The sequence below is a fragment of the Corythoichthys intestinalis genome, chromosome 10, assembly GCF_030265065.1.
Source record: "Corythoichthys intestinalis isolate RoL2023-P3 chromosome 10, ASM3026506v1, whole genome shotgun sequence".
In the NCBI taxonomy this organism is placed as follows: Eukaryota; Metazoa; Chordata; class Actinopteri; order Syngnathiformes; family Syngnathidae; genus Corythoichthys; species Corythoichthys intestinalis.
This window is the reverse complement of record NC_080404.1, coordinates 30486360-30509753: the sequence shown is the minus strand read 5'-3', so window position 1 is coordinate 30509753 and position 23394 is coordinate 30486360. Positions and strand designations below refer to the sequence as shown.

The 23394-nt window shown below is 43.3% G+C and overlaps 1 protein-coding gene across 1 annotated transcript; it reads left to right on the top strand.

The window, feature by feature from the left end:
* Positions 1–8944: 8944 nt before the first annotated feature.
* On the top strand, positions 8945–23053 carry LOC130923036 (coiled-coil domain-containing protein 6-like). Its single transcript, XM_057848416.1, has 9 exons — positions 8945–9316; positions 12646–12795; positions 14399–14527; positions 15749–15852; positions 15933–16093; positions 17648–17804; positions 18995–19095; positions 20120–20241; positions 21884–23053. Exons 1-9 carry the CDS (start codon positions 9062–9064, stop codon positions 22082–22084), a joined length of 1380 nt encoding a protein of 459 aa, XP_057704399.1. The 5' UTR covers positions 8945–9061; the 3' UTR covers positions 22085–23053.
* Positions 23054–23394: the final 341 nt, after the last annotated feature.

The following is a 23394-nucleotide window of genomic DNA, read 5'->3' as shown; positions in this document are numbered from 1 at the left end:
ATTCATCCTCCCTCAATACGGTGCAGTCATCCTGTACCCTTGGCAGAGAAGCAGCCCCAAAAAAATGATGTTTCCTCCTCCATGTTTAACGGTTGGAATGGTGTTCTTGGGGTTGTACTCATCCTTCTTTTTCCTCCAAACACGACGAGCCGAGTTTAGACCAAAAAGTTCAATTTTGGTCTCATCCGTCCACATGACCTTCTCCCATTGCTCCTCTGGATCATCCAGATGGTTAGTGGCAAACTTCAGACGTGTCTGGACATGCACTAGCTTCAGCAGCGGGACCTTGCGTGCGCTGTAGGATTTTAATCCATGACGGCTCTCTTCAGGTCATTGACCAGGTCCTGCCGTGTAATTCTGGGCTGATCCCTCACCTTCCTCATTATCAGTGATGCCCCACGAGGTGAGATCTTGCATGGAGCCCCAGAACAAGGCAGGTTGACCGTCAACTTGAACTTCTTCCATTTTCTAATAATCGCTCCAACAATTGTTACCTTCTCACCAAGCTGCTTGCTTATTTTCCTGTAGCCCATCCCAGCCTTGTGCAGGTCTATTATTTTATCCCTGATGTCCTTACACAGCTCTTTGGTCTTGGCCATTGTGGAGAGGTTGGAGTTTGTTTGTTTGAGCATGTGAACAGGTGTCTTTTATACAGGTAACAAGATCAAACAGGTGCAGTTACTTCCGGTAATGAGGGAAGAACAGGAGGGGTTCTTAAAAAAGAACTAAGAGCCGAAATATTTACTAGTTGGTAATGCATCAAATACTTATGTTATTTCATGCAGTTAAATACAAATTTATTATTAAAAATTATACAATGTGATTTTCTGGATTTTTGTATTAGATTCCGTCCCTCACAGTTGAAGAGAACTTATGATCCAAATTACAGACCTCTACATGGCTTGCAAGTGGGAAAACCAGCAAAATCGGCAGTGTATCAAATACTTGTTCTCCCCACTATATGAGAGTCGCGGGTTCATGCTTTTGATTAGGTGCTGCATGAATGGAGTATACTGTAGACTTATTCAAATAATAATGATTGTGCCCTTCCATACATTTTGTATGCCCTTCTTAAGACTAATGTCTTGTGATGGGCCTGGCTTGAACTATTATTTTTAAGGCCTGCTTTTGCTTTAAGATCCTGTTCATCAGGTTATATTAAACTTGAAAATTAATTCATCTTTGCGAGTATGCGCGCATATAAATCTGGAGAATGTAGGAATAGATGCTTTCAAGCATAAATAAAATCAAGGGCGTAGGATTGGTCTCAACATTGGTAGATATGATACAAGAGCATAACCTGCATGTTCACTTTTGCTGGAACATTAATACGACCAAACGGATTGAGTGAACAGGGGTCAGGGTTACATTTCTCACAAACATAATAATAAATTGATAGGCTAAATGAGCAATGCAAAATAAATCTGTGTTGACTTATACTATCTTTCACATGTATTCAGGTGATACACTGTTCGATTCAAACCTTTGTTTTCAAAAACTACGAGAGAAAAATTTTAAAAACTTCCAGAATACATGTCTGGATATTATTAACAAAATTTAAATTGCAATATTTGCACATAACTAAAATTACATTAACGTACACAATAAATACAGATGTGTCAATAATCTCTTAACTACCCAGGAATGCAAAAAATAACATTTGACTTAAGACCACTCAAGACTGTCTGTCTAAATGAATTAGATTAAAAAAATATATATTTTTTTTTAAATAAAAAAAAATTCTTTGTCAGGGAATAAGAAAAATAAATAACAATGGAACCTCCCTTCAGGTAAAACACTACTGCTTTTGTCCACAAGCACAGCCAAACTCAACAAAAAATGAAAGCTCCTTTGGGCTGCTTTAAAAATTAAAATTGAGGACATGGGGGTAAACCTTGGCCCATTATATTTCTCACAGTTTAATTAACGTTATCAGTAGAAAACACATACAGGAGGACATTTCTTTCTAGGCAGCTTCCTACTCTGGTTTTGCAGGTTAGCAAATTCACACAGTTTAATGTTATGCAAACTCTGATGCAGGTCAGACATTCAGTATCAAAATTAGTTGTGTGTTCCCAACCTCCACAAAATTTCCGTCTTTTACATTACTTACAGAGGCTGTTGCTGGCGAAGGGAAAAAAACTTCTGATACCCCTAGTCTTCGAAGGGGGCGGTGTTGTGAACGGCAAGCCGTTGAGGCGGATCCAAATCACAGACCAAGAAACAGAAATAGTGAACGTTTGTATTTAATAAGTACAACAAAAGGAGCACGCCAAAAATGCGGGTTTAACAAACTGAGAGAGCACGCCAATAAACGCGAGTGTAATAATAAAGTACAACAAAGGGAGCACGCGAAAAATGCGGATATAACAAACAGAGAGCACACCAATAAACGCGAGTATAATAATACAGTACAACAAAGGGAGCACGCGAAAAATGCATGAATATAACAGTACAAGAATCTAACTACCAAGCCCAAAAGAGCACTAGTGTAAAAATGACCAAACCAAAATACGACCGTAGAACGTCGGGAAACTCGAAGGCTGACGATGAACACACAGGCGGTAAGCAAGGCAAGTAGTAAGCAAACAAGCAATAGTCCGACACTCGCAGACTGTGGCCGGAGTCCTTAAATAATGAGCGCTCCAAATGCGCCACAGGTGTGTTGCCACGGCCCCGCCCATCCAGCTGAATCAGATGCTGGAATGAAAAAAACTGAGAAGGCATACAGATATGACAGAACCCCCCCCTCAACGGACGCCCCCTGGCGGACCACCTGGTTTCGTGGGATGACGAGAGTGGAAATCCCGCAGCAGCGACGGATCGAGGATCCAGGAGCGGGGGACCCATTGGCGTTCCTCAGGGCCATAACCTTCCCAGTCGACCAGGTACTGCACCCCCCTACCCCTCCTCCTTGAGTCGAGAATGGCACGTACCGTGTACACCGGCCCACCGTCGATTACGCGAGGAGCAGGAGGAGGCACTGGCGGAGGGTTCAGGGGACAGGTGGAGACTGGCTTGAGCAGAGAGACGTGGAAAACTGGGTGAACCTTCATCGAGCTGGGAAGCTTCAGCCTTACAGTCACAGGGTTCACCACAGCATCAACAGCAAAAGGACCCACGAACCGAGGGCCCAGTTTCTTTGAAGTCCCAGCCAGGTGTAAATCCCGCGTTGACAGCCAGACCATCTGGCCTGGGCGATAGACTGGAGCGGGCCGTCGGTGGCGATCAGCTATCTGCCGGTTGCGGGCCGCCGTGCGGACTAGTGCAGCCCTTGCGTCCCTCCAGACCCTATGGGCCCTCCGCAGGTGCACCTGGACAGATGGCACGATGACTTCGGCTTCTTGGGAAGGAAACAGTGGAGGCTGGTACCCATATGCAGTCATGAAAGGTGACCTCCCAGTAGCAGAGGAAACAAGGGTGTTGCGCGCATACTCCACCCATGGGAGGTGCGATGACCAGGAGGCCGGATGCAGTTCACAAACACAACGGAGGGCGGCCTCTAGCTCCTGGTTGACCCGTTCCGTCTGCCCATTGGATTGTGGGTGGTAACCCGAAGATTTGCTTGAGGTGGCCCCCAAAGCCTTACAGAACGCTCCCCAGACCTGTGAGACAAACTGGGGCCCTCTATCAGAGACGAGGTCGCACGGGATCCCATGAGCCCGAAAAACATGTGTCACCAGCAGGTCAGCGGTCTCCAGGGCTGAAGGCAACTTGGGAAGTGCGACGAAATGCGCCATCTTGGAAAACCGGTCCACCACCGTCAAGATGACCGAACAACCCCTGGATCGTGGAAGACCAGTGACGAAATCGAGCGCAACATGTGACCAGGGGCGAGTTGGAACAGGTAACGGATGGAGTAAGCCCGCTGGAGCACGATGGACTGGCTTGCCCCGAGCACAGACGGAACAAGCAGAGACATAGTCAGTGACGTCCTTGCGCATGCCCGGCCACCAAAACCGCTGGGAAACGAGGAAGAATGTGCGGGACACACCCGGGTGGCAGGCAAACTTCGAGGAGTGGCCCCACTTCAGCACTCCTGCGCGCTGAGCAACTGGGACGAACAACTTGCCGGCAGGGCAGCCCCCAGGTACCCTAACCCCTCGTAAGGCTTCTTCCACAAGACGCTCTACTTCCCAACGTAGGGCGCCAAGGATCAGATTCTCGGGAACAATAGACTCCTCTGAAGACCCCTCCTCCGCTGCCTCATGGAGCCTTGACAGCGCATCGGGCTTCCCGTTCCTTGACCCTGGACGGTAGGTAATCTGGAAGTTGAAACGGGTCAGGAACAATGCCCAGCGGGCCTGGCGAGAGTTGAGGCGCTTGGCTGCACGAAGGTATTCCAAGTTCTTATGGTCTGTGTATATCTGGAACGGTACCTCAGTGCCCTCCAACCAGTGTCTCCATTCCTGCAATGCCTGGACTATAGCGAGCAGCTCCCTGTTGCCAACATCATAATTCGCCTCGGCCGGGCTGAGGCGGCGGGAGTAGAATGCACAGGGGTGCAGCCTCCGGTCGACTGCAGACCTCTGGGAAAGGATGGCCCCCACTCCGGAACTCGATGCGTCAACCTCGACCACAAAAGGGAGATCTGAGTCAGCATGAACAAGGACAGGTGAGTTTGTGAACGCTCGTTTAAGGCTTACAAATGCGGCCTCTGCCACAGAGGACCACACAAATGGTCGCTTGTTAGAGGTCAACCTGGTAAGGGGCTCGGCCCTCATACTATAATTGCGGATAAAACGCCTGTAAAAGTTAGCAAACCCGAGGAAACGTTGTAATTGTTTACGTGAGGTGGGGGTGGGCCACTCTGCCACCGCCTGAATTTTTGCTGGATCAGGCCTTAGCTGCCCTTTTTCCACAACAAAACCGAGAAACTGCATTGACTCACGGTGAAACTCACACTTCTCGGCCTTAACAAACAACCGGTTTTCCAACAGTCTTCGCAGAACTATCCGGACATGTTGGCGATGTTCTTGCAAGCTTCTGGAGAAAATTAAGATGTCATCCAAATAAACAAAACAGAACACATTTAGCATGTCCCGCAATACGTCATTAATGAGGCTCTGAAACACTGCGGGCGCATTTGTCAGACCGAAAGGCATGACCAAGTATTCAAAATGCCCAAGCGGGGTTTTAAATGCGGTTTTCCACTCGTCTCCTTCACGAATCCTGACCAAGTGGTAAGCGCTGCGCAAGTCTAATTTGGTGAAAATGGTGGCAGATTTTAGCGGCGCGAAAGCCGAATCCAACAACGGTAACGGGTATTTATTTTTAACAGTAATCTCGTTGAGACCCCGGTAGTCGATGCACGGTCTAAGTCCCCCATCTTTTTTGCCAATGAAGAAAAACCCCGCCCCCAAAGGAGAGGACGAAGGGCGAATAAGGCCCGAAGCCAAGGAAGAGGATATGTATTCCCTCATAGCTTCCTGCTCCGGTCTAGAGACCTTGTATAATCGCGAACTGGGCAACGGTGCATTGGGCAGCAGATCAATGGCACAGTCGTAAGGACGGTGCGGGGGCAGGGTACCAGCCTGCTCTTTACTGAATACACGCTGGAGATCATGATACTCGGCGGGAACATTTTTCAAATTAGCAGGCTCGGTAGCAGTTCTTTCTTGACCGGGAAGTAGACACGCCGAACGTAAACAGTGCGCATAACAGAACGTACTCCAAGCAACTATTTGAGTCTTCGCCCAGTCAATATTAGGATTATGCACTTTCAACCAGGAGAGTCCCAGCACGACCGGAGCCGATTTGCACGGCATAACCCAGAAGCTACGGGCCTCAAAATGATTCCCGGACAACTTTAATTTGAGCGGGGGCGTAATAAACTTCACGTCCGCCAGAGGGCGCCCATTGAGGTCTAAAACCCTTTTGGGCCTAGCGAGTCTTATTAAAGGACATTTAAGCGCGTCAACAACACTCTGGTCTATAAAACAGTCATCTGCCCCTGAATCAATTAGAGCAGTAAAACTAAAGTGAACCCCACCGTGCGACACTTCTCCCGGCAATTGCAGTCTCACCACGCCTTGGGAGTCTCTTTGTTCCTTCAACTCGTCCCGAGGCAACTCACTTGAGGGATTGCTGTCTTGTACGAACCTCGTACTAGTACCCCCTCGGGCGAGGGGAGCCCCAGGCAACGAAGATTCCAGTCGATGCGAAGGGGCGGCGTCACAAGCGGCGACACGGTGCCCCGGCAAGCCACAAAACAGACACAAGCCTGCCATCATCCGTCTTCGTCGCTCCGCCGCAGAAAGATGTCCGCCGCCGAGTTGCATAGGCTCCTTCCCCGTCGGTACCGGCCTCCGTGTCGACGTAGAGACCAACGGTGGTTTGATGAAGCCGTCCGGACCGGCCGCCGTCGGGCTGCTCTGCGGCGTTGACCCGCGACGTTCCCGATGCTCCGCAGCTCTCTCTCTCTCACGCTCTTTTAGACGATGACCCAAATTTACGGACAACTCAATCAGCTCCTGCAGATTCGATGAGTCATCCCGGGCCGCCAACTCGTCTTTAACCGCCGAAGACAGCCCGCGCCGAAAAATACCACACAGTGCTGCTTCCTCGAAACCGCACTCCGCGGCCAAAATGCGAAACTGAATAGAGTAATCCGCTACGGTCAGATCGCCTTGGGAAAAATCCAGCAGGCGGCTGGCTGCCTCTTTGCCTTTAACCGGATGATCGAAAACTCTCACGAGCTCAGTCTTAAAAGTTTCAAATGAATGACGGATCGCGGGTCTTGAGTTGCTTACCGCCATGGCCCATGTTGCAGCTTTACCGGCAAGGAGGCTCATTGCATACGCTACACGGGATCTATCACTTGCAAACGTTTGAGGTTGTTGGTCGAACACAAGGGAGCACTGGTGCAAAAATAGTTGGCAAGCACCTGCCTCTCCCTCATAACGATGGGGGTGTGGCAACAACGGCTCCCGAAAAGCTGCCGGCGAGCCCACTGGAGACGGGGTGGATAGATCGGGCGCCGCGGCAGCGTCAACGGGCTGTACAGGTGACGTCATATTCTCAATTCTTGTAGTTAGCGAGCCGATCACATTCACTAATGCACGCAATGACTGATCATTCCTGCTGATCATATGCCCGTGTTCCGCGAGCACATGTCGAATACTTTCTGAGTCTGTGGGATCCATATGGTCGGACTATTCTGTTGTGAACGGCAAGCCGTTGAGGCGGATCCAAATCACAGACCAAGAAACAGAAATAGTGAACGTTTGTATTTAATAAGTACAACAAAAGGAGCACGCCAAAAATGCGGGTTTAACAAACTGAGAGAGCACGCCAATAAACGCGAGTGTAATAATAAAGTACAACAAAGGGAGCACGCGAAAAATGCGGATATAACAAACTGAGAGAGCACGCCAATAAACGCGAGTATAATAATACAGTACAACAAAGGGAGCACGCGAAAAATGCATGAATATAACAGTACAAGAATCTAACTACCAAGCCCAAAAGAGCACTAGTGTAAAAATGACCAAACCAAAATACGACCGTAGAACGTCGGGAAACTCGAAGGCTGACGAAGAACACACAGGCGGTAAGCAAGGCAAGTAGTAAGCAAACAAGCAATAGTCCGACACTCGCAGACTGTGGCCGGAGTCCTTAAATAATGAGCGCTCCAAATGCGCCACAGGTGTGTTGCCACGGCCCCGCCCATCCAGCTGAATCAGATGCTGGAATGAAAAAAGAACTGAGAAGGCATACAGATATGACAGGCGGAGGAGGCAGCACTGCCGGGGCTGTGAGTGCGTGTGTCTGTGTGAAGGGAAGGGGTCAAGCATTCAGCCAATGAAAAGTGTGTTTGAGGAAAAAAAAATGGACTGGCACATTCAGCAAGTGAAAAGGGGTCAATCATAGACTTCATAATGTATTGACATGACACACTCGCCATTCACTGTGTCACGCCTTCCCGAAGAGGGCCGGCCCACACTCCGCTTCATTTAATAGCAGCCGGTCACATGCAGCGATCTAACACCGGATTAAGGTTGAAAAAGTATGAAAGCTGTATTGCATACAAACAGGAAGGATTGTCTCAGGAGTGATTTGTTCGAGGATTCAAGGTAATTATTATATTTTTCGTACCATGCGTGCTTTTTGAAATGTTGTGAAAAAAATCACAGGGAGAAATTAGCTGCTACAGCACTGGCATTATACTTCGCAATATTTATTTAAATTAAATGCTACGTGAACGTTTTTTTGCTTTTAACCAAGAATCGAGACTGTTTAACGTCCAACGTCTATAAAGAATTCACGGATTTAAGCATTTATTCAAAGAATCTTCAACGGAAAAAGCTTTCTTTACATATGGCGGCCGCTAATTTCCTTACTGACTAGCCTCATAGTTTGCAATATTTACGTGAAATAAATGCTACCTACATGTTTTTTTTTTTTTTGCTTTTAACCAAGAATCGAGACTGTTTTACGTCCATATGTATAAAGAATTCAGGGATTTAAACATTTATTCATAAGAATTTTCTACGGAAAAAGCTCTTCGTCTGCGTTTCCACTCGGTCAGCTTTGACGGAGATAGGCCCCCTATGAATCGGCCCCGCGCCCCATTATGAAGTCTATGGATCATTCTAATTCTGGACATAATGAAAATAATTCACTTAATCATGGTAGGGTCAATTCTAGCCGTACAACATATGGGAAGACAAATCTAAATGACCTATATAATTGAAGTCATTGTGTAATGCAAATAAGGTTGCTTAAAAGTGGTGAGGACAATTTGAGCATCCTGAAAAGTTGGTAGTGTTATGTCCCGACCGTTCCTATGCAAACCTACGCCCTTGAATGAAATACTTTCTTGTAGACCTACTTTGCTCTCTCTGCCTTTATGACGCGTGGAAGTCAACGAGAGTTTCCCTAGACTTGCTGCGCTTCTGCAGACTGCCACGCCGGGGCGCTGCCCAGAGCACGGCGCTCCAGCAAGGTGACACAGCGCAGGGGCAGAACGGTGTCGGAGCACCGCTCGTCTTCTTCTGCGCCGAGTTCTCCTCCTCACCTCTCCTCTGATATCCTCTCCCCTCCCCTGTTCACAGTCGACATGGCGGACAGCGCGAGCGAGAGTGACACCGACGGCGCGGGCAGCAGCTCGGCCACTCCGATGTCGACCTGCGCCTCCAACTCGGGCAAGCCGAGTATCGTGATCTCTCAGTTTCGCCTGGAGGAGCTCACCAACCGACTGGCCTCGCTGCAGCAGGAAAACAAAGTTCTGAAAATCGAGCTGGAGACGTTCAAACTCAAGTGCAAAGCGCTGCAGGAGGAGAATCGGGACCTGCGCAAAGCTAGCGTCACTATTGTGAGTAGCTTTAGCCGCGTAGCTCGCGGACGACCATACATTAAAGCCGCGCCGCGACGTGGGCTTTTTGTCATTTACCCTCACGTGGCGTAATTTCATTGCATCCTAATTGAACACATTCCACGTGTAATGCGTGTCACGCGCGTTTTTATTCTCCTGTTGTGTTAGCTAATTGGCCATGTTGCTAGGCTAACGTAGCGTGCGTGCTAACGTTGGCTTGGCCGGCTACGGGCAGCCACTTTGCCTTTGTTTTCTTGCTTTATTTCCCCCCTCAGCTAATATAGGCTAATCCTAGCCCAGTGACTATGGTGTCCAAACAAACCTTGATACCCCAAGAGGTCACTGGCAAGGCGTCGTGAGCTGTTTTGGGGGGGTTATGATTTTGAAGTAATTCATTTACAGGAACCAGCATTGTCAGAGATTTGGAAGACAACCTTTAAGTAATAGAAATATATATTTTCATGAATCATTAAAACCCGCGAAAAGGCGTAAAATCAAAATAGAGGTGGGAATTCTAGATTTGACTTTTTTTTTTTTTTTTTTTTAGTTCAAACTTGCAAAATCTTTATTAGCCAAGTATGTTAGAATCACACATTGAATTTGTCTCCATTACTTTCAAGCCACTCAAGTTTTTTAACACCAAGTCACACACTATAGCAAAACGTCATGGCCATTTAGCATAGTACATAAGTACTGCAAACCTGTGCTAGTGATGCAGAGTTGTTCAACAGTATACACTAAAGAGTAGTGCAGTATTTATGATATAAAAACAACTGTGCAAATCATTTGTTATGCAATAGAAAGTCACAAGAAGTGTTGTAATTATTGTTACGCAATAACAAAAAAAGTGCAAATAATGAAAAGTTCTTGACTGTTTGAAGTGCTCCAGTATTGCGTGTGGTAAATATGGTAATATTTTTAAACAGATGTACAAAATATTGGCAAAGTGCCACCGTAGAATTATTAAGTCAACTATTAAAAGTTAATTGCCAGAGGGAAGAAACTGTTGGAATACATTTTTAGACTAGTGTACATATATTGATTGCGCGTATCTGAGGTTAGGACCTGAAGAAGGAAACGCAAGAAATAATATTGCTGCTATTGCACAATAAGATTGATTTGTAGTTTGATACATTTATGAAACTAGACTTGGAAGCCATAGAAAGTTTGAACCATCATCAAGGTCTGAGCAACATGACAAGAGCCAACTATGAGTTTGGGCAGAATGAATGATTTACATTAGTTTTTAATCAGTTAAACAGTGAAAAACCAATGGGTCCGTAGCTACTCATATTGAGCAATCAGAAGTGTAGCTTATTAAGTGACCGCCAATCAGCGGTGGATATAAAAATAGCTAATGAATATTCGCCACCCACGTACATGAAAGGTGTTCTTACCAACATGTCTTGGGAGGTCAAAGCATAACAAGACAAATGCCAGTTTTCGTTTGTCGAGAACGAGATGAAAATGTGCCATAGTTCCCGTCATGTTTACAATTTGTGACATTTTATTAAATGTTTAGTTAGCCTACATTGTAGCAGTGCTGTGAACCCCCCCCCCACACACACACACACACACACTCACCCGTGTCCTCTCCAGGCTCCAGACGTGCTCATTTTGAAACAAAAATATTTTTCTTATCTTGGCTAGAGAGAATTTGCCATTTTTCTTTAGCCTTTAATGGTCTGTGCTGAGTGATCATCACGCACTAAATTTAACTTTATTAGCATAGAATTAGCATAGAATTCGTGTTGCATTAGCATTTAGCGTGGCGAATGTCATCTTAAACTTTTGGACATTTTTTGTTTTTTTACATAATTCGTGACTTTCCGGTGGGTTTAATTAATTGAAGAAAAATAAAAGTACTGTATCCCTGCTAATTGTGTGTTATCATCACGAAGACGACAATGTCCTTGTAGACAATATGATTATATGAAATTGTTGGAAACCTTATTTATTTTGGGAGTAAAACATTTGAAATTTACCGACTTAAAACATTTTGAGTAATTGTCGACTAAAACTAGACGAACACATTTTGAAATGACTAAAATATGACCAAGACTAATAAATATTTTCGTCTAGAATACTATCGACGAAAAACAAATGGGCTTCCAAAAAGAACACTGGTTCTCGCTATGTTGAAGGGAAAAAGCCTCAATGCCGAGCTGAAAATTCAATTATTTGCAGCATTGGTGAGGTGGGTAACTGATGCCATATCAGTTAGTCAGCCGTATGTAGGCCAAACTTGGTCCAGCTAAGCTGAGAGCGAGGCTCATGTTTCGGCCAGTTGAGCTGCACCCAGTGCCCTTTCTCCGGGCCGAAGTAAGGTTCAGCCTGGATGTCTCCTCAGTCTTGATGCTCACATTCCACTTTATATAAATGCATCCCATGATTATTAATTTGTCTGCATGTGATACGTATCAACATGCTGAAATGTTAGCTGCCTCCATCCTTTTCGAGCCTCACATTACTGTAATAACTCAGGAACCATTAGGGGAAATTCTCTTTCCGTTTTGGATGCCAATGTAAAAAAAACAATAGTGAATCACCAACTTAGCATTAAAACATTGTGGCCACCGTTCTGTTTTGCAACTCCACCCTAAGAAAGCAGTGATCTTTGACTGGTTTGGCACAGTTTAAGAGACTGGTTGTTGGATGAGTGGTTTTAAATATGGCTCACAGGTCTTTCTGTATGGCGTTTGCAGTTTACCCTTTACTCGTGTAGGTTTTTTTCTGAGAAATTCCACAAACTATGCATGTTAGATTAAAGACTCCAAATTGTCTAGAAATTTAACTCCTGTATAAGCACTATAAGATATACGATCGGGTTAAATGACACAATTTCATTTTACCTTTACACACAGATAGGGTATAGCCAATCAAAGCAACCTTGACGTCATTGAATATCATTCAAAGTTGGCCATTTGCTGAGGGAATAAGACCAGCCAAAAAAGTAGGAGAACTGTGCCACCAGTTGACAGTGGCACTCCTAAATATTTATAATTGCCTGGATTCATATATACTTTGATGCAAAAAAATTAGTCAACCCAGGCACACTAGAGTTTAACTTTAGCAGTGTTATAATTTATTTCTGAGTTATCAGTGCTCGGTGTTCACCCTAGTAAAGTTATTTAAGTGATTTTGGCTCATGCAGGTTGTTTCGTTCCGTCAGTTTAAACAACCCTTATTTGACATCTGTCACAAAATAAACATGGACATTTAAAAATTATGACCAAAGAGGGCATTACAATTGACTATGTAAATTCAGTCTTTTAAGAACCCACTTTTCCACTTTGTTAACTCGCTTTCGATGCGGTTGTGTCCTGCAGCAAGCCAGAGCGGAACAAGAGGAAGAGTTCATCAGCAACACCTTGTTTAAGAAGATCCAAGCCCTCCAGAAAGAGAAGGAGACCCTGGCTGTGAACTATGAGAAAGAGGAAGAGTTTCTCACCAATGAGCTCTCCAGGAAGCTCATGCAAGTAAGTAGGCCTACACAGTTCAGAGTTTTGCTCACTTTTGTTGGAGTTAAGGTCCAGACTGAAAAGGTGAAGGGGGCTTTGGAATTGAGTTACAAGGTAGCTAACACTGAAGTTCTAAAATAAAGAATCTGACTCAAAATGTTTGTCTGAAAGGCCGTTCTAAGCTTTATTATTCAAACCACCTTCATGCAAGATTTAACTTAATGACAATTAAAATGATTGCTCTCTCAGAAGTTTAAAAAAAAAACGCACATTGAAACATTGGTTAGTACACTATTGCCAAGTAGCCTATTTTGACTCCCATTGTTAGGGGACTCGTCCTTCAGGCATTCAGTTTTCTCCCCTTGCAACTACTGCATGTCATCTTAACAAAATTTAACATTCATGATTTATCTACATTGTCCACCCATGGTCACCCTTACGTTAAGCATAGTATGGTCAACTTTTTATTTTTTTATAAACACTTTGCTGATTTGCTTTCAGCAGTCCTTCCTCTGTCCACTTCTCTAAATTCTCCGCCTATTATGAGTGATGGAGGGAATGAGGAGTACATATAGTTGACTTATTTTCATACCATTTAATATGGAACAAGGTTCAACAGTACAGATAATGACTGAATAATATGGGCTAAATGTATTCCAAGTATTTTTTTTTTCCGGCGGCCAAGGTTGTTTCTAAATTCCAACAAATCTAAGATTGGCGGGTGTCCTCCGACGTGCCGAGCTGTGGAGTTACCCTGAAAGATGCATATGCATACACAACCTTACATGATACTTGTCATTCTCAGACTCTCTCATGTTGACATTGAGGTTGGCTTTTTTCCAGAGCCGCCCGGCAGCCATTTTGAGCTCCATTGGGATGACTGCACCATACTCAGACTCCCCTTGAACCAATGCGGTTTAAAGTTGACTGCAATACAATCCCGAATTATAATACTTTGATCGCCATCAAGCAGCAATCACAATCAAATTGAAGTAATGACTTGCTAGTGTTAAAGCTACAGGTTTGTTTTCTATTTCCAATACCATGATGCATATTCAAATTGTGTCACTTGAACCAACGCAGTGTAAATCCCACCAATGTGGCCGGTGTTTGACATCATCCGTCTGGGTCATCCTTGTGCATACAAGCTCAAAGAAGCCAGTGTATTATCATCAGCTGTATTTAAAATTTGCTCAACTGGCTCACGATGACATCATTGCGGCTTCTAAACTCTCTGATGACTCTCCTCCCATCTGTCGGTTATTTGGTAGCACTCTGCCTTCTGTCATCTCTGTGCCACTATCTCAGACATTCCTAGCTGTTTCACCAGTCATTTGCCATGAATAATTGTGCAGTTTTCCTAGGATGATGAGTAATTGTTTATGTAATCTGTCATCCGTGTTTGTCTGGTTTATCTGCCAAATGTGGTGACTGGTTACCATGGGTGCCACATCAGCCATTTGCCATATCAACTCCATCTTGTTTTGCTACCCGTTTAGCGAATGTAGTGATCACACTCTCGTTTTCAAATAGTTGACGAGTGACTCATTGTCCGTCACCCTTTTGTGTTCTTCTGCTCGCCCGCCCTGCTCACTTTCTCTTTTTTTTTTTTCCATCTCAGCTCCAGCATGAGAAGGCTGAACTGGAGCAGCACCTGGAGCAAGAGCAGGAGTTCCAGGTCAACAAGCTCATGAAGAAGATCAAAAAGATGGAGAACGAGACCATCTCCAAGCAATTGACTTTGGAGCAGGTATTTACATTTCAGGTGGAGGTCAGCGTTCAGTGTTGTTTGTTTTTTCCCCAGACAGGATGCTTCTTGGACAGGATTTCTGTGAATCATTTCCAGGTCAAATCTGCGCCTCAGAATTTATTTTATGAGGTCATTGGATTTTTCCTGTCACTCATGACTCTTGTGTCTGGGTCATGCTTTCGTGATATGCATAGTTCCCAAAAATGAAAGTTGAAGTAACTGGAAAAAGGACATTCACTTGTGTTACAAAATAGGTTTTCTGGAAGAACACATTTTTTTGCAGGATAATATACAATTTTGTCGCCATTTTGCTACAATCCCTTCGAGATGTGATCCCACACACACCCACAATTGAGTGATGTGACTCCACACATGTCAAGTAAACATTGACATGTGTGTCAATGTCAAGTAAACATTGACATGTGTGTCAATGTCAAGTAAACATTGACATGTGTACTAACTGCTTTTGCACTATTTTCGTGTACAGCAGATTACCAAGACGGCACACAACACGCAAAACCATGTATCCACCCACAGCATGACTGAACTGTGAGAAGTAGCATGGTTCCACATTAACCCCTTCAGACCTGCATTTTTTCTGCTGGGCAAAAATAAAAATATCTGCGCAGATTTTCACTCAAACACTAGAGCAAAGTGCAGTTTTTTTGGTCAGGGATGTTTCATGCTTATATTGGTTATTTTTATAATGTGTTTTTAATGAGAAATGAGCACTTTACATTAGTTATCCTTTTTAAAGTCGTGTGTGGCCAGCCATTTTTAAAGAGCCAAAAATAGCAAAGAGTGCGTACCAAACCAAATTTGATTTCGATGGGTAAAGTTTCATCCCATCATCTCCCAGAAGTGGCAATAGCAACTAAATCCAGTGTATTTATTGGTTTAAAGATGCGAACGGGTCATGTCCTTCAGCAGCATGTTTAGGTCTGAAGTGGTTAAGACTGACAGAAGACGCAAAGAACAACTACTATAAGAATAAATATAAAATAAATTTTCTCCGGTAACTATTTGCTCTCCTTGTCATTTATTCTTGTGTTGAATGGTTGGAAAAAATACACAAACTAGCTGGCAAATGTTTAAAAGCCCCTTTTGGGGGGTAGGCGCTCACCATGTCCTCAGTTGAGTGCACATCAGAACGTATAAGCACATAGACCTTGAATGTGCCATACACTTTTCTGAATGGTTTTGTTTGTCCGCCTCCTACAGTTGAGGCGTGAGAAGATCGACCTCGAAAACACATTAGAGCAAGAACAAGAAGCCCTCGTCAACAGACTGTGGAAGCGGATGGACAAGCTGGAGGCAGAGAAAAGGTCCGTGTGTATGTTGAAATGCGAAATAAATCTTTAGTGACATCTATTTTTCTTCTTCTTGATGACTACTTATTTAACAGGATCTTGCAGGAGAAGTTGGACCAGCCCGTGTCAGCCCCTCCATCCCCGCGGGACGTCTCCATGGAGATTGACTCCCCTGAGAACATGATGCGGCATATCCGTTTTCTGAAGAATGAGGTGGAGAGGCTTAAGAAAAGCCTCCGAACCACCGAACTGCAGCGTAAGTGGCCTTTTCTACTCATCGCACAAGCCGAACAGGAGTATGCTTTGATGGGGCAGACGTACATGTATGAAAATTGCGAAACTCTCACGATCCTGTCTCGTAGTGTAAGACGATAGTGTCGTGACACGTTCAAGCTGAGTTAAAACCAAATATTCGCATCTGCCGATAACTCGCAACGAGACCGGCTGAGATGTGGACACTGACCCATGAGCTTGCAAATCAGTTTGGTGTTACCCCAACTTATGGAGTAAACGGCTTGCGGGGAGAGGGAAAGCAGCAGGGCTCCTTACGTACTTGATCTGATTCACTTGATCTTGCCGTTAAAATTTGAGTTAATGCCACTATATTTCTCATCCATTTGCACCTGTGCAACCAGTAAATTTCCCCCTTTTTTAAATTCTGACTGAAAAGTGTAAATGTCCACTATTCCTTTAGCCAGTTTGCTGCAGACATGTGGAGCAAGTTGAGGAGCGCATTTTTCGGTCATTTGGATTTTTTTTCTGAGCTGCAACATTAGCCAGTAGGCAACTGGTAGGTATGCTTAAAGGTTTTCTTGACTAAATGAGTACGGCGGCTAAAAAATACCAGACCTTTAGAGTCTCGATGGATGACAAATTGTGCACTAAAAACTAGTAACCACATCTGGGAGCGAATGCGGAGAATAGGAAACCGCTACAACTAAGCTAACGGGACCATCGGTGAGTTGAGTATTGTCCAAAACCGTTAGTAAAAAGCTGCAGATGTTGAAGAAAAGCTGGCGAAGTGGCCATTGTTGCGCTTAAGTGTAACCTCCTCCACCCATCGTGTCGCACAGCTGACTCACTGACACTGAGCAACAACTGGTGGGGGAGGGTTGAGCCTTACAGGTTCAAGCGAGGGATTTCTCCATGCATTTTTGGGACATAAAATAAGCTAATACCTTAGGGACGGTATGACGGAACATTTTTGCGGTTTTGAAACCTTGACGTTTTCATACCACGGTATACCTTGAAACAGGTAATCGGCACATGCCTACTGGAGTGACTGGGTTTGAGTTACTTGACGACAAAAGGCGGGCAAAATACAGTGCATTTTTCTCTAAAAATTGACCTAAAATCCAGTGCAACTTATCTATGTCTTTTCTTATGTCTTTTTTTCTTTTTTTTTTAATAGCTCATATTTCTCAGGGAAAAAAATCATTAAAAATATTGTTTTGTCAAACATTACTATACACACCTGTTACTCCAATGACGAACGTCTAATGGACCATTAGATACATGTTCATTTTTGTTTGGCTTTTAAGTGCATAGTCAGTGGTATTACTTTTACGTTTTAATTACCTAATTGAGTGTAATTAGCCTGAGCCACTGAGACATTACTGAAATCCATCGGTCTGGTTCTTTTTGACCACTAGGAGGAGTGCTTAGCCCAACCATAAGTAGAAGGAAGTAGTGTATTGATAAGGAAATAGAAATTTTAGTTACCTTTACTACTGGAAGGGGGAATTGACCCACTGTTAAATTTATGGTGATGAGTGCATTCTGTCATAAAAAAATGTTTGTCCCAACACAGACACAGAAAAGCGTGCGCAGTACATCGAGGAGGAACGACACATGAGGGAGGAGAACGTCAGGCTGCAGAGAAAGCTCCAGAGGGAGATGGAGCGTCGAGAGGCACTGTGCAGACAGTTGTCAGAGAGCGAGTCCAGCCTGGAGATGGACGATGAGCGGTACGTGCCCAAATAAGTGTTTTGAAAGCAGTCGATGGTACAAATGAAGTTGTCGAACATCAGGCGGCAGGTGCTTTACATGAGACAAGCCCCTAGAATGTAGCGTTCAACTCTTTAGTGTTGCACTGTTGCCCTCACGGACTCAAATAAAATGTGAGGCTACAATTCCAAGACCGAAGCTCCTCTTTCTTGCTTATCGACACATCGAATTATTTTGACGATTTCCATGACACATTTGCATAAAACAACCTGCATTCACAGATTCTTAAATTATGTCAATGATGATTTCAACCTGCCTCAAATTGAAAAATTTGTGGTGCCATTCTAATCATTCCAGCCAGATCTACCGTGTACGGTGCTTCCGCTGTTGTTGGTTAATGAGTTTTTTTGAGGAACTTAAAACAACCAAGCATTTGGAGGCCATAGGCCGAGCTAGTATAACGAACGATCCAAGAATGTCCATATTTACTGAGGCTAAGCGGTAAAAAGAAGGGATGGCTTGATTTCCAGAAAGATATTTTACATGTTAACTTGTGTTCCACGTTTTTTCACAGATCAGAATCCTATTTTTGCCCAAGTATGTAAGAAGTATACAATGAATTTGTCTCACTCTAGTATTATACAGATGTATAACACAAAATCTGAGAGCCATTAAGCAATCTAAGGAATGCCATTAGTGTTTTAGTACTAAGCAATGACTATTATGCAAGTGATGCAGAATCTTGCAACAATATAGTGTGGGTAGTAGCACAGTAATTATGATGGCTCAAAAGTTGTCAAACAGTATAATGTGACAATTACTACTTCTTAATTATCACAAATATGCAAATAACGCAATAACACGCATCAAACACATTGAGCGCTAAAATTATCAGTCGTGTTTAGTGTTCACTATTAGTGTGGGATATCAAATATATTTGACTGTTCAGCATTCACACACTATTTCTACAGAAGTGTTGCTTATATGAATTGCATAACTTGATAACAAAATGTCAGAACTTAAATCATGTAGTGTACGTCAAGCCTGTCTTTGTTGTGATTTTTTTTTTTTTTTTTTTTTTACAAAACTCCTATTATGTAACAGTATGCCACTCATAAAACTGTTAATGACCTCACATAGTAAGATAATCATTATGAGAGTTCTCCTGTTACCTACTAAAATCCCTTTTTATTTTGTCTTGCTTTATCAGGTACTTCAACGAGATGTCTGCACAGGGGCTGCGAGCGAGGACGGTGTCCAGCCCTATTCCATACACCCCCTCCCCTAGTTCCAGTCGCCCTATATCCCCTGGTATGTGCCTGGTGTGATGGCCACTGTCCAAGCGATCAGAGAGCAGTAAACAACATGTTGTCAAAGAGAACTGCCCTAAATGAACTTCGCTTGAAGCCATCAAAAAAAAAATCCTGGCAGCAGCACATCCAAATCAACATCATAAAGTCACTTACATAACATTGGTGTTTATGATTATTAAATTTCATCATGCTGGCCTTGTTGACCTACAGTTTTATGTTTGAGCTCATCTTTGGACCGGAAGAAAGAAGCATAAATATTTTATTTCTCGGCAATCAAAGTAGAACTTCTCGCTCAGGGTTTCCCAGCATCTAGCACTCATGCAAACAACAGATCTGGCTAACTTCATTAAAAGCAACATAAATAGAATGTTTATATATTCATTTCATCTTATTTACTGTATATGCCATGAATTCCAAAAAGCACCAAGTAAGCCTTCCAAAAGGTTTGATTGCCTTTGACAAGTAGTGCAGGATGCTCAACAATTCATTTCAACATTGTTCTTTGGCCACACTTTGCCAGCAGAGGTTCTAACATCATAACATGAAACACTTCAATTTACTACCAAATAGTTCCTTGGCGCTAAAATGGCTAATAATTACTTGTATTGTTTGAACATGTTATTTTATGTAGATGCATAGACTTCATAATATATTGACGGGGCGTGGGGCCGATTAATAGGGGGCCTCTCTCCGTCTAAGCTGACAGTGGAAACACTGACAAAGAGCTTTTTATGTTGAAAATTCTTGTGGATAAATGCTTAAATCCCTGAATTCTATATAGATATGGACATAAAACTGTCATGTCAATATATAATGAAGTCTATGATAGATAATGCTCCTACCTTGTACTGTTTTTTTTTTTTTTTTTCTATGATTTTCATCCTTGCAGTATATTATTATTAAACAAACTCGAGGTGTGGAAAATCACCACGATTTCACTGCAGGAATTGATGTATAAAATTGTGTAATGGTGTAAATGTTTTTAAGTATGAGTGACCCACTTGTATATCCCGTTACCACAGGTCTTTCGTATGGCAGCCACACAGTCGGCTTCACCCCACCGGCCACTCTGTCCAGAGCCGCCATCTCCCACTACAACACCCCCGCCCTGCACGTCCACGGAAGCACCTCCCACTCTGTAACGGTAAGCTAAAAATGGCTGTGCGCAGGCACATCTGCACAAAAGTGTTCATTTTTTTGAATAATTTTGTTATATAGGAACTTTTTCTTCTTTAGTGAAATAATTTCTCCACAAGTCAAACCATTTTAATACAAGAGGTATTTTGAAAATGTGCTTTTTTATAATTGTAAAGCTAATTTCATCAACATATTCAAAATACATTTTAAAATGTATATGCAGTGACCCCTTGCTACTTTGCGCTTCAAACTTTCCACCCTCCGTCCATCGCGAACTTTTTTTTTTTTTTTTTTTAATTAAAAAATAACTAAATGCGGTATTTCATAGCGCTATCCCCATCCGATCCCGTAGTCTCACATTCTCTCTCTCCTGCTGCTTTTCTTGGTCAGGCGGGTGCACTGGAGTTGCTTGTTAAAGTTTCCGATGATTGACAGGCGTTAAGGTTTGATCTTGCATGGGAAGCTTGGAAGCCGAAACTTCAAGGCGCTGCATCTGTTAATCATCGTTTAGCTTGTTAAACATTTGCTGTGGCAACTCATTGTGTGTAAGTGAGCAGCGTGAGCTGATTTGAGTGGAATCACTCAATGAAGCATTTAATAAAAACAAGCATTTTTCTATGGTATCCTTGTTTAAAAATAATACAGTGGGGCAGTAGCATGTTTAAAACTAATTATCACCTTTATTACATTTGAAGTGCTTAAAAACCATTTAAATATCCTCTGTATATACATAAAATGTTTTTTATTTCTTTTTATGCTTTGGGGGGGGGGGAGTAGGGAAAACTTGTTATTTGTATATATATATATATATATATATATATATGTATATATATTAGGGGTGTCAAACGATTAAAATTTTTAACCGAGTTAATTACAGCTTAAAAATTAATCGCAATTCAAACCACCTATAAAATATGCCATATTTTTCTGTAAATTATTGTTGGAATGGAAAGATGAGACAAGATGGATATATATCAACATACGGTACACTAGTACTGTATTTGTTTATTATAACAAGTCAACAAGATGGCACTACCATTTTTAACATTCTGTTAAAGCGATCCATGGATTGAAAGAATTGTAGTTCTTAAAAGATAAATGTTAGTAGAAGTTATAGAAATTTTATATTAAAACCCCTCTTAATATTTTCGTTTTAATAAAAATTGTAAAATTTTCAGTCAAAAAATAAACTAGTAGCCCGCCATTGTTGATGCCAATAATTACTTAAACAATGCTCATGGGTGCTGAGGGTGGGTGTCGCACCCAAGCGCCAACAGAGGGCGACAAAACTCCAAAAAACACAAGTACGCATTTCACTGTGCTGTCATTTCAATGTTTGAGTGGGGCATGTGCGTTAATTGGGTCAAATATTTTAACGTGATTAATTTAAAAAATTAATTACCGCCCGTTAACACGATAATTTTGACAGCCCTAATATATATACATATATATAAATCGTTCCGATGCTAAATTTGAATAAATATATTGAACTCACTTCCCCCAACCACCCCCCCACTTCGCCGTTTTTCACTTATTATTTTTCACTTTTCACCAGGAAAAAAAGGATCACTGTAGCCAGTTAAAGTATTACATTTTTGTTTGCTGCTGCATTCTACTGAATGTGACATGACTTTTTTTTTTCCCTACAGAGGCCTTCGCCAAGGAGAAGCACCAGCCCTGACAAATTCAAACGTCCAACGCCCCCGCCGTCCCCCAACACACACTCAGGGGCCCTACAGCCTCAGCCCCCACTGCCCCCACCTGCCCAGCCCATGGTCCAGTCCATGTCCTCTCCGGCGGCCATGTCGCAGCAAGCCGCCGGAGCGCAGCCTCCTCCCTCACAGCCTTAACGCCGCACGCACATACACAAACACACGTCTCCGTCTCGGGGCGCGCGAGGGCGCCCGCCGGATGCTACGACGCCAAAACCGCAGCAGCTTCCATCATTAACAAGCTCTGGAAGAAGCGCTCAGAAGCAGCTTACAAAGTTTTAAAGAGGAGATAAGCGACGCAGTTCCGTGCCCGCGACGCCGACCAGCCAAAAGCCACGCGTCGACGTTTCCTATTTGCTCTTAAAAGGAATGGATGTACTGAAAAATTATCGCTTCTGGGAATCGTAGGCCAATTATCTGTTCTGCCCTCCTGTCGTGTAAAAGTTTTGTATTTTCTTTGCTTCGGAACTTGAGCTGGTTGGAATTGTTGTTGTGGCGCTTTTCAGATAGCACAAACAGCACGGAGCTTTTTCTTGTTTCGTTTTGCGATAAATGGATGTTCGGGTCAGCTGATGGATGTACGGCAGTGTCTGTGGATGCGATCAAGATTTTTACGCCTGTAATGTGGCACTCGATTGCATTCATGTCCCCACCCACGCTCTCTTATCTGTTCGGCGGTGTAATTGTTTTTCCCTCACATTTAAAAGGCCGCCTGAAAGTTGTCATAGCGGACCACCAGAGGGTCTATGTCATAGCCTGTTCATCACTGCGCTAATATCACCGTTATTTTTCTTCATGCAGACATTTTGAAGTTAAAGTAAATATGGGGGAGGGAAGGCCCTCTCAGGATGCACCAGGTACATAAACCACCAATAAATGTCGCCTATTAAGGTGTTAAACTAATGTAGTCTGAGGTGTTACTAGTCACGTACTCTTTGCTCTTTCTCTGGTGTATTTCTCGATGCTTTATCTAAAAATAATGGGAAAAAAAGTATAAACAAGACATCGTGTTCTATACACTAAATATACATACTGCTAAAACATTCTCAATGAATGGTACTGTCAAACAAGATTTCTATGTATGATTAAAAGCTCTTAAGATGAAAACGTGGATTCCATTTGTGGGAAGCATTGCATTTTAAGTGACACATTCTGCTATGGATAAGGGGGTGGTACTGTACATAAGTGTCAGCAAGTTTTATATTGGGTTCCAACTGGTTCACTAAAAATCACGGCACTTTTTCCCTTCAGTCATTTCTTGAGCACAGCGACCTTGCAGATCCATAATTAATAACTTGATGTTGCAGTGACACTGCTCAAAAAGCTACATGTAACGGCTTGCTATAAGATAGCCAGTGAACATCTAAATCGCCTTTTGTTACTATGTTTTCTTGAAGACTGTCTTAAAAGCCTTCGGATCCAGGGTTGCCAGATGGGAAAGCCCAATC

What these genes read in the sequence shown, in the direction of transcription:
- LOC130923036 (XM_057848416.1), top strand. Translation starts at nt 9,062, where the DNA reads ATGGCGGACAGCGCGAGCGAGAGTGACACCGACGGCGCGGGCAGCAGC. An exon ending in TCTCCAGGAAGCTCATGCAA is followed by an intron (nt 12,796 to 14,398) that starts GTAAGTAGGCCT and finishes TTTCCATCTCAG; the next exon opens with CTCCAGCATGAGAAGGCTGA. An exon ending in AAGCTGGAGGCAGAGAAAAG is followed by an intron (nt 15,853 to 15,932) that starts GTCCGTGTGTAT and finishes CTTATTTAACAG; the next exon opens with GATCTTGCAGGAGAAGTTGG.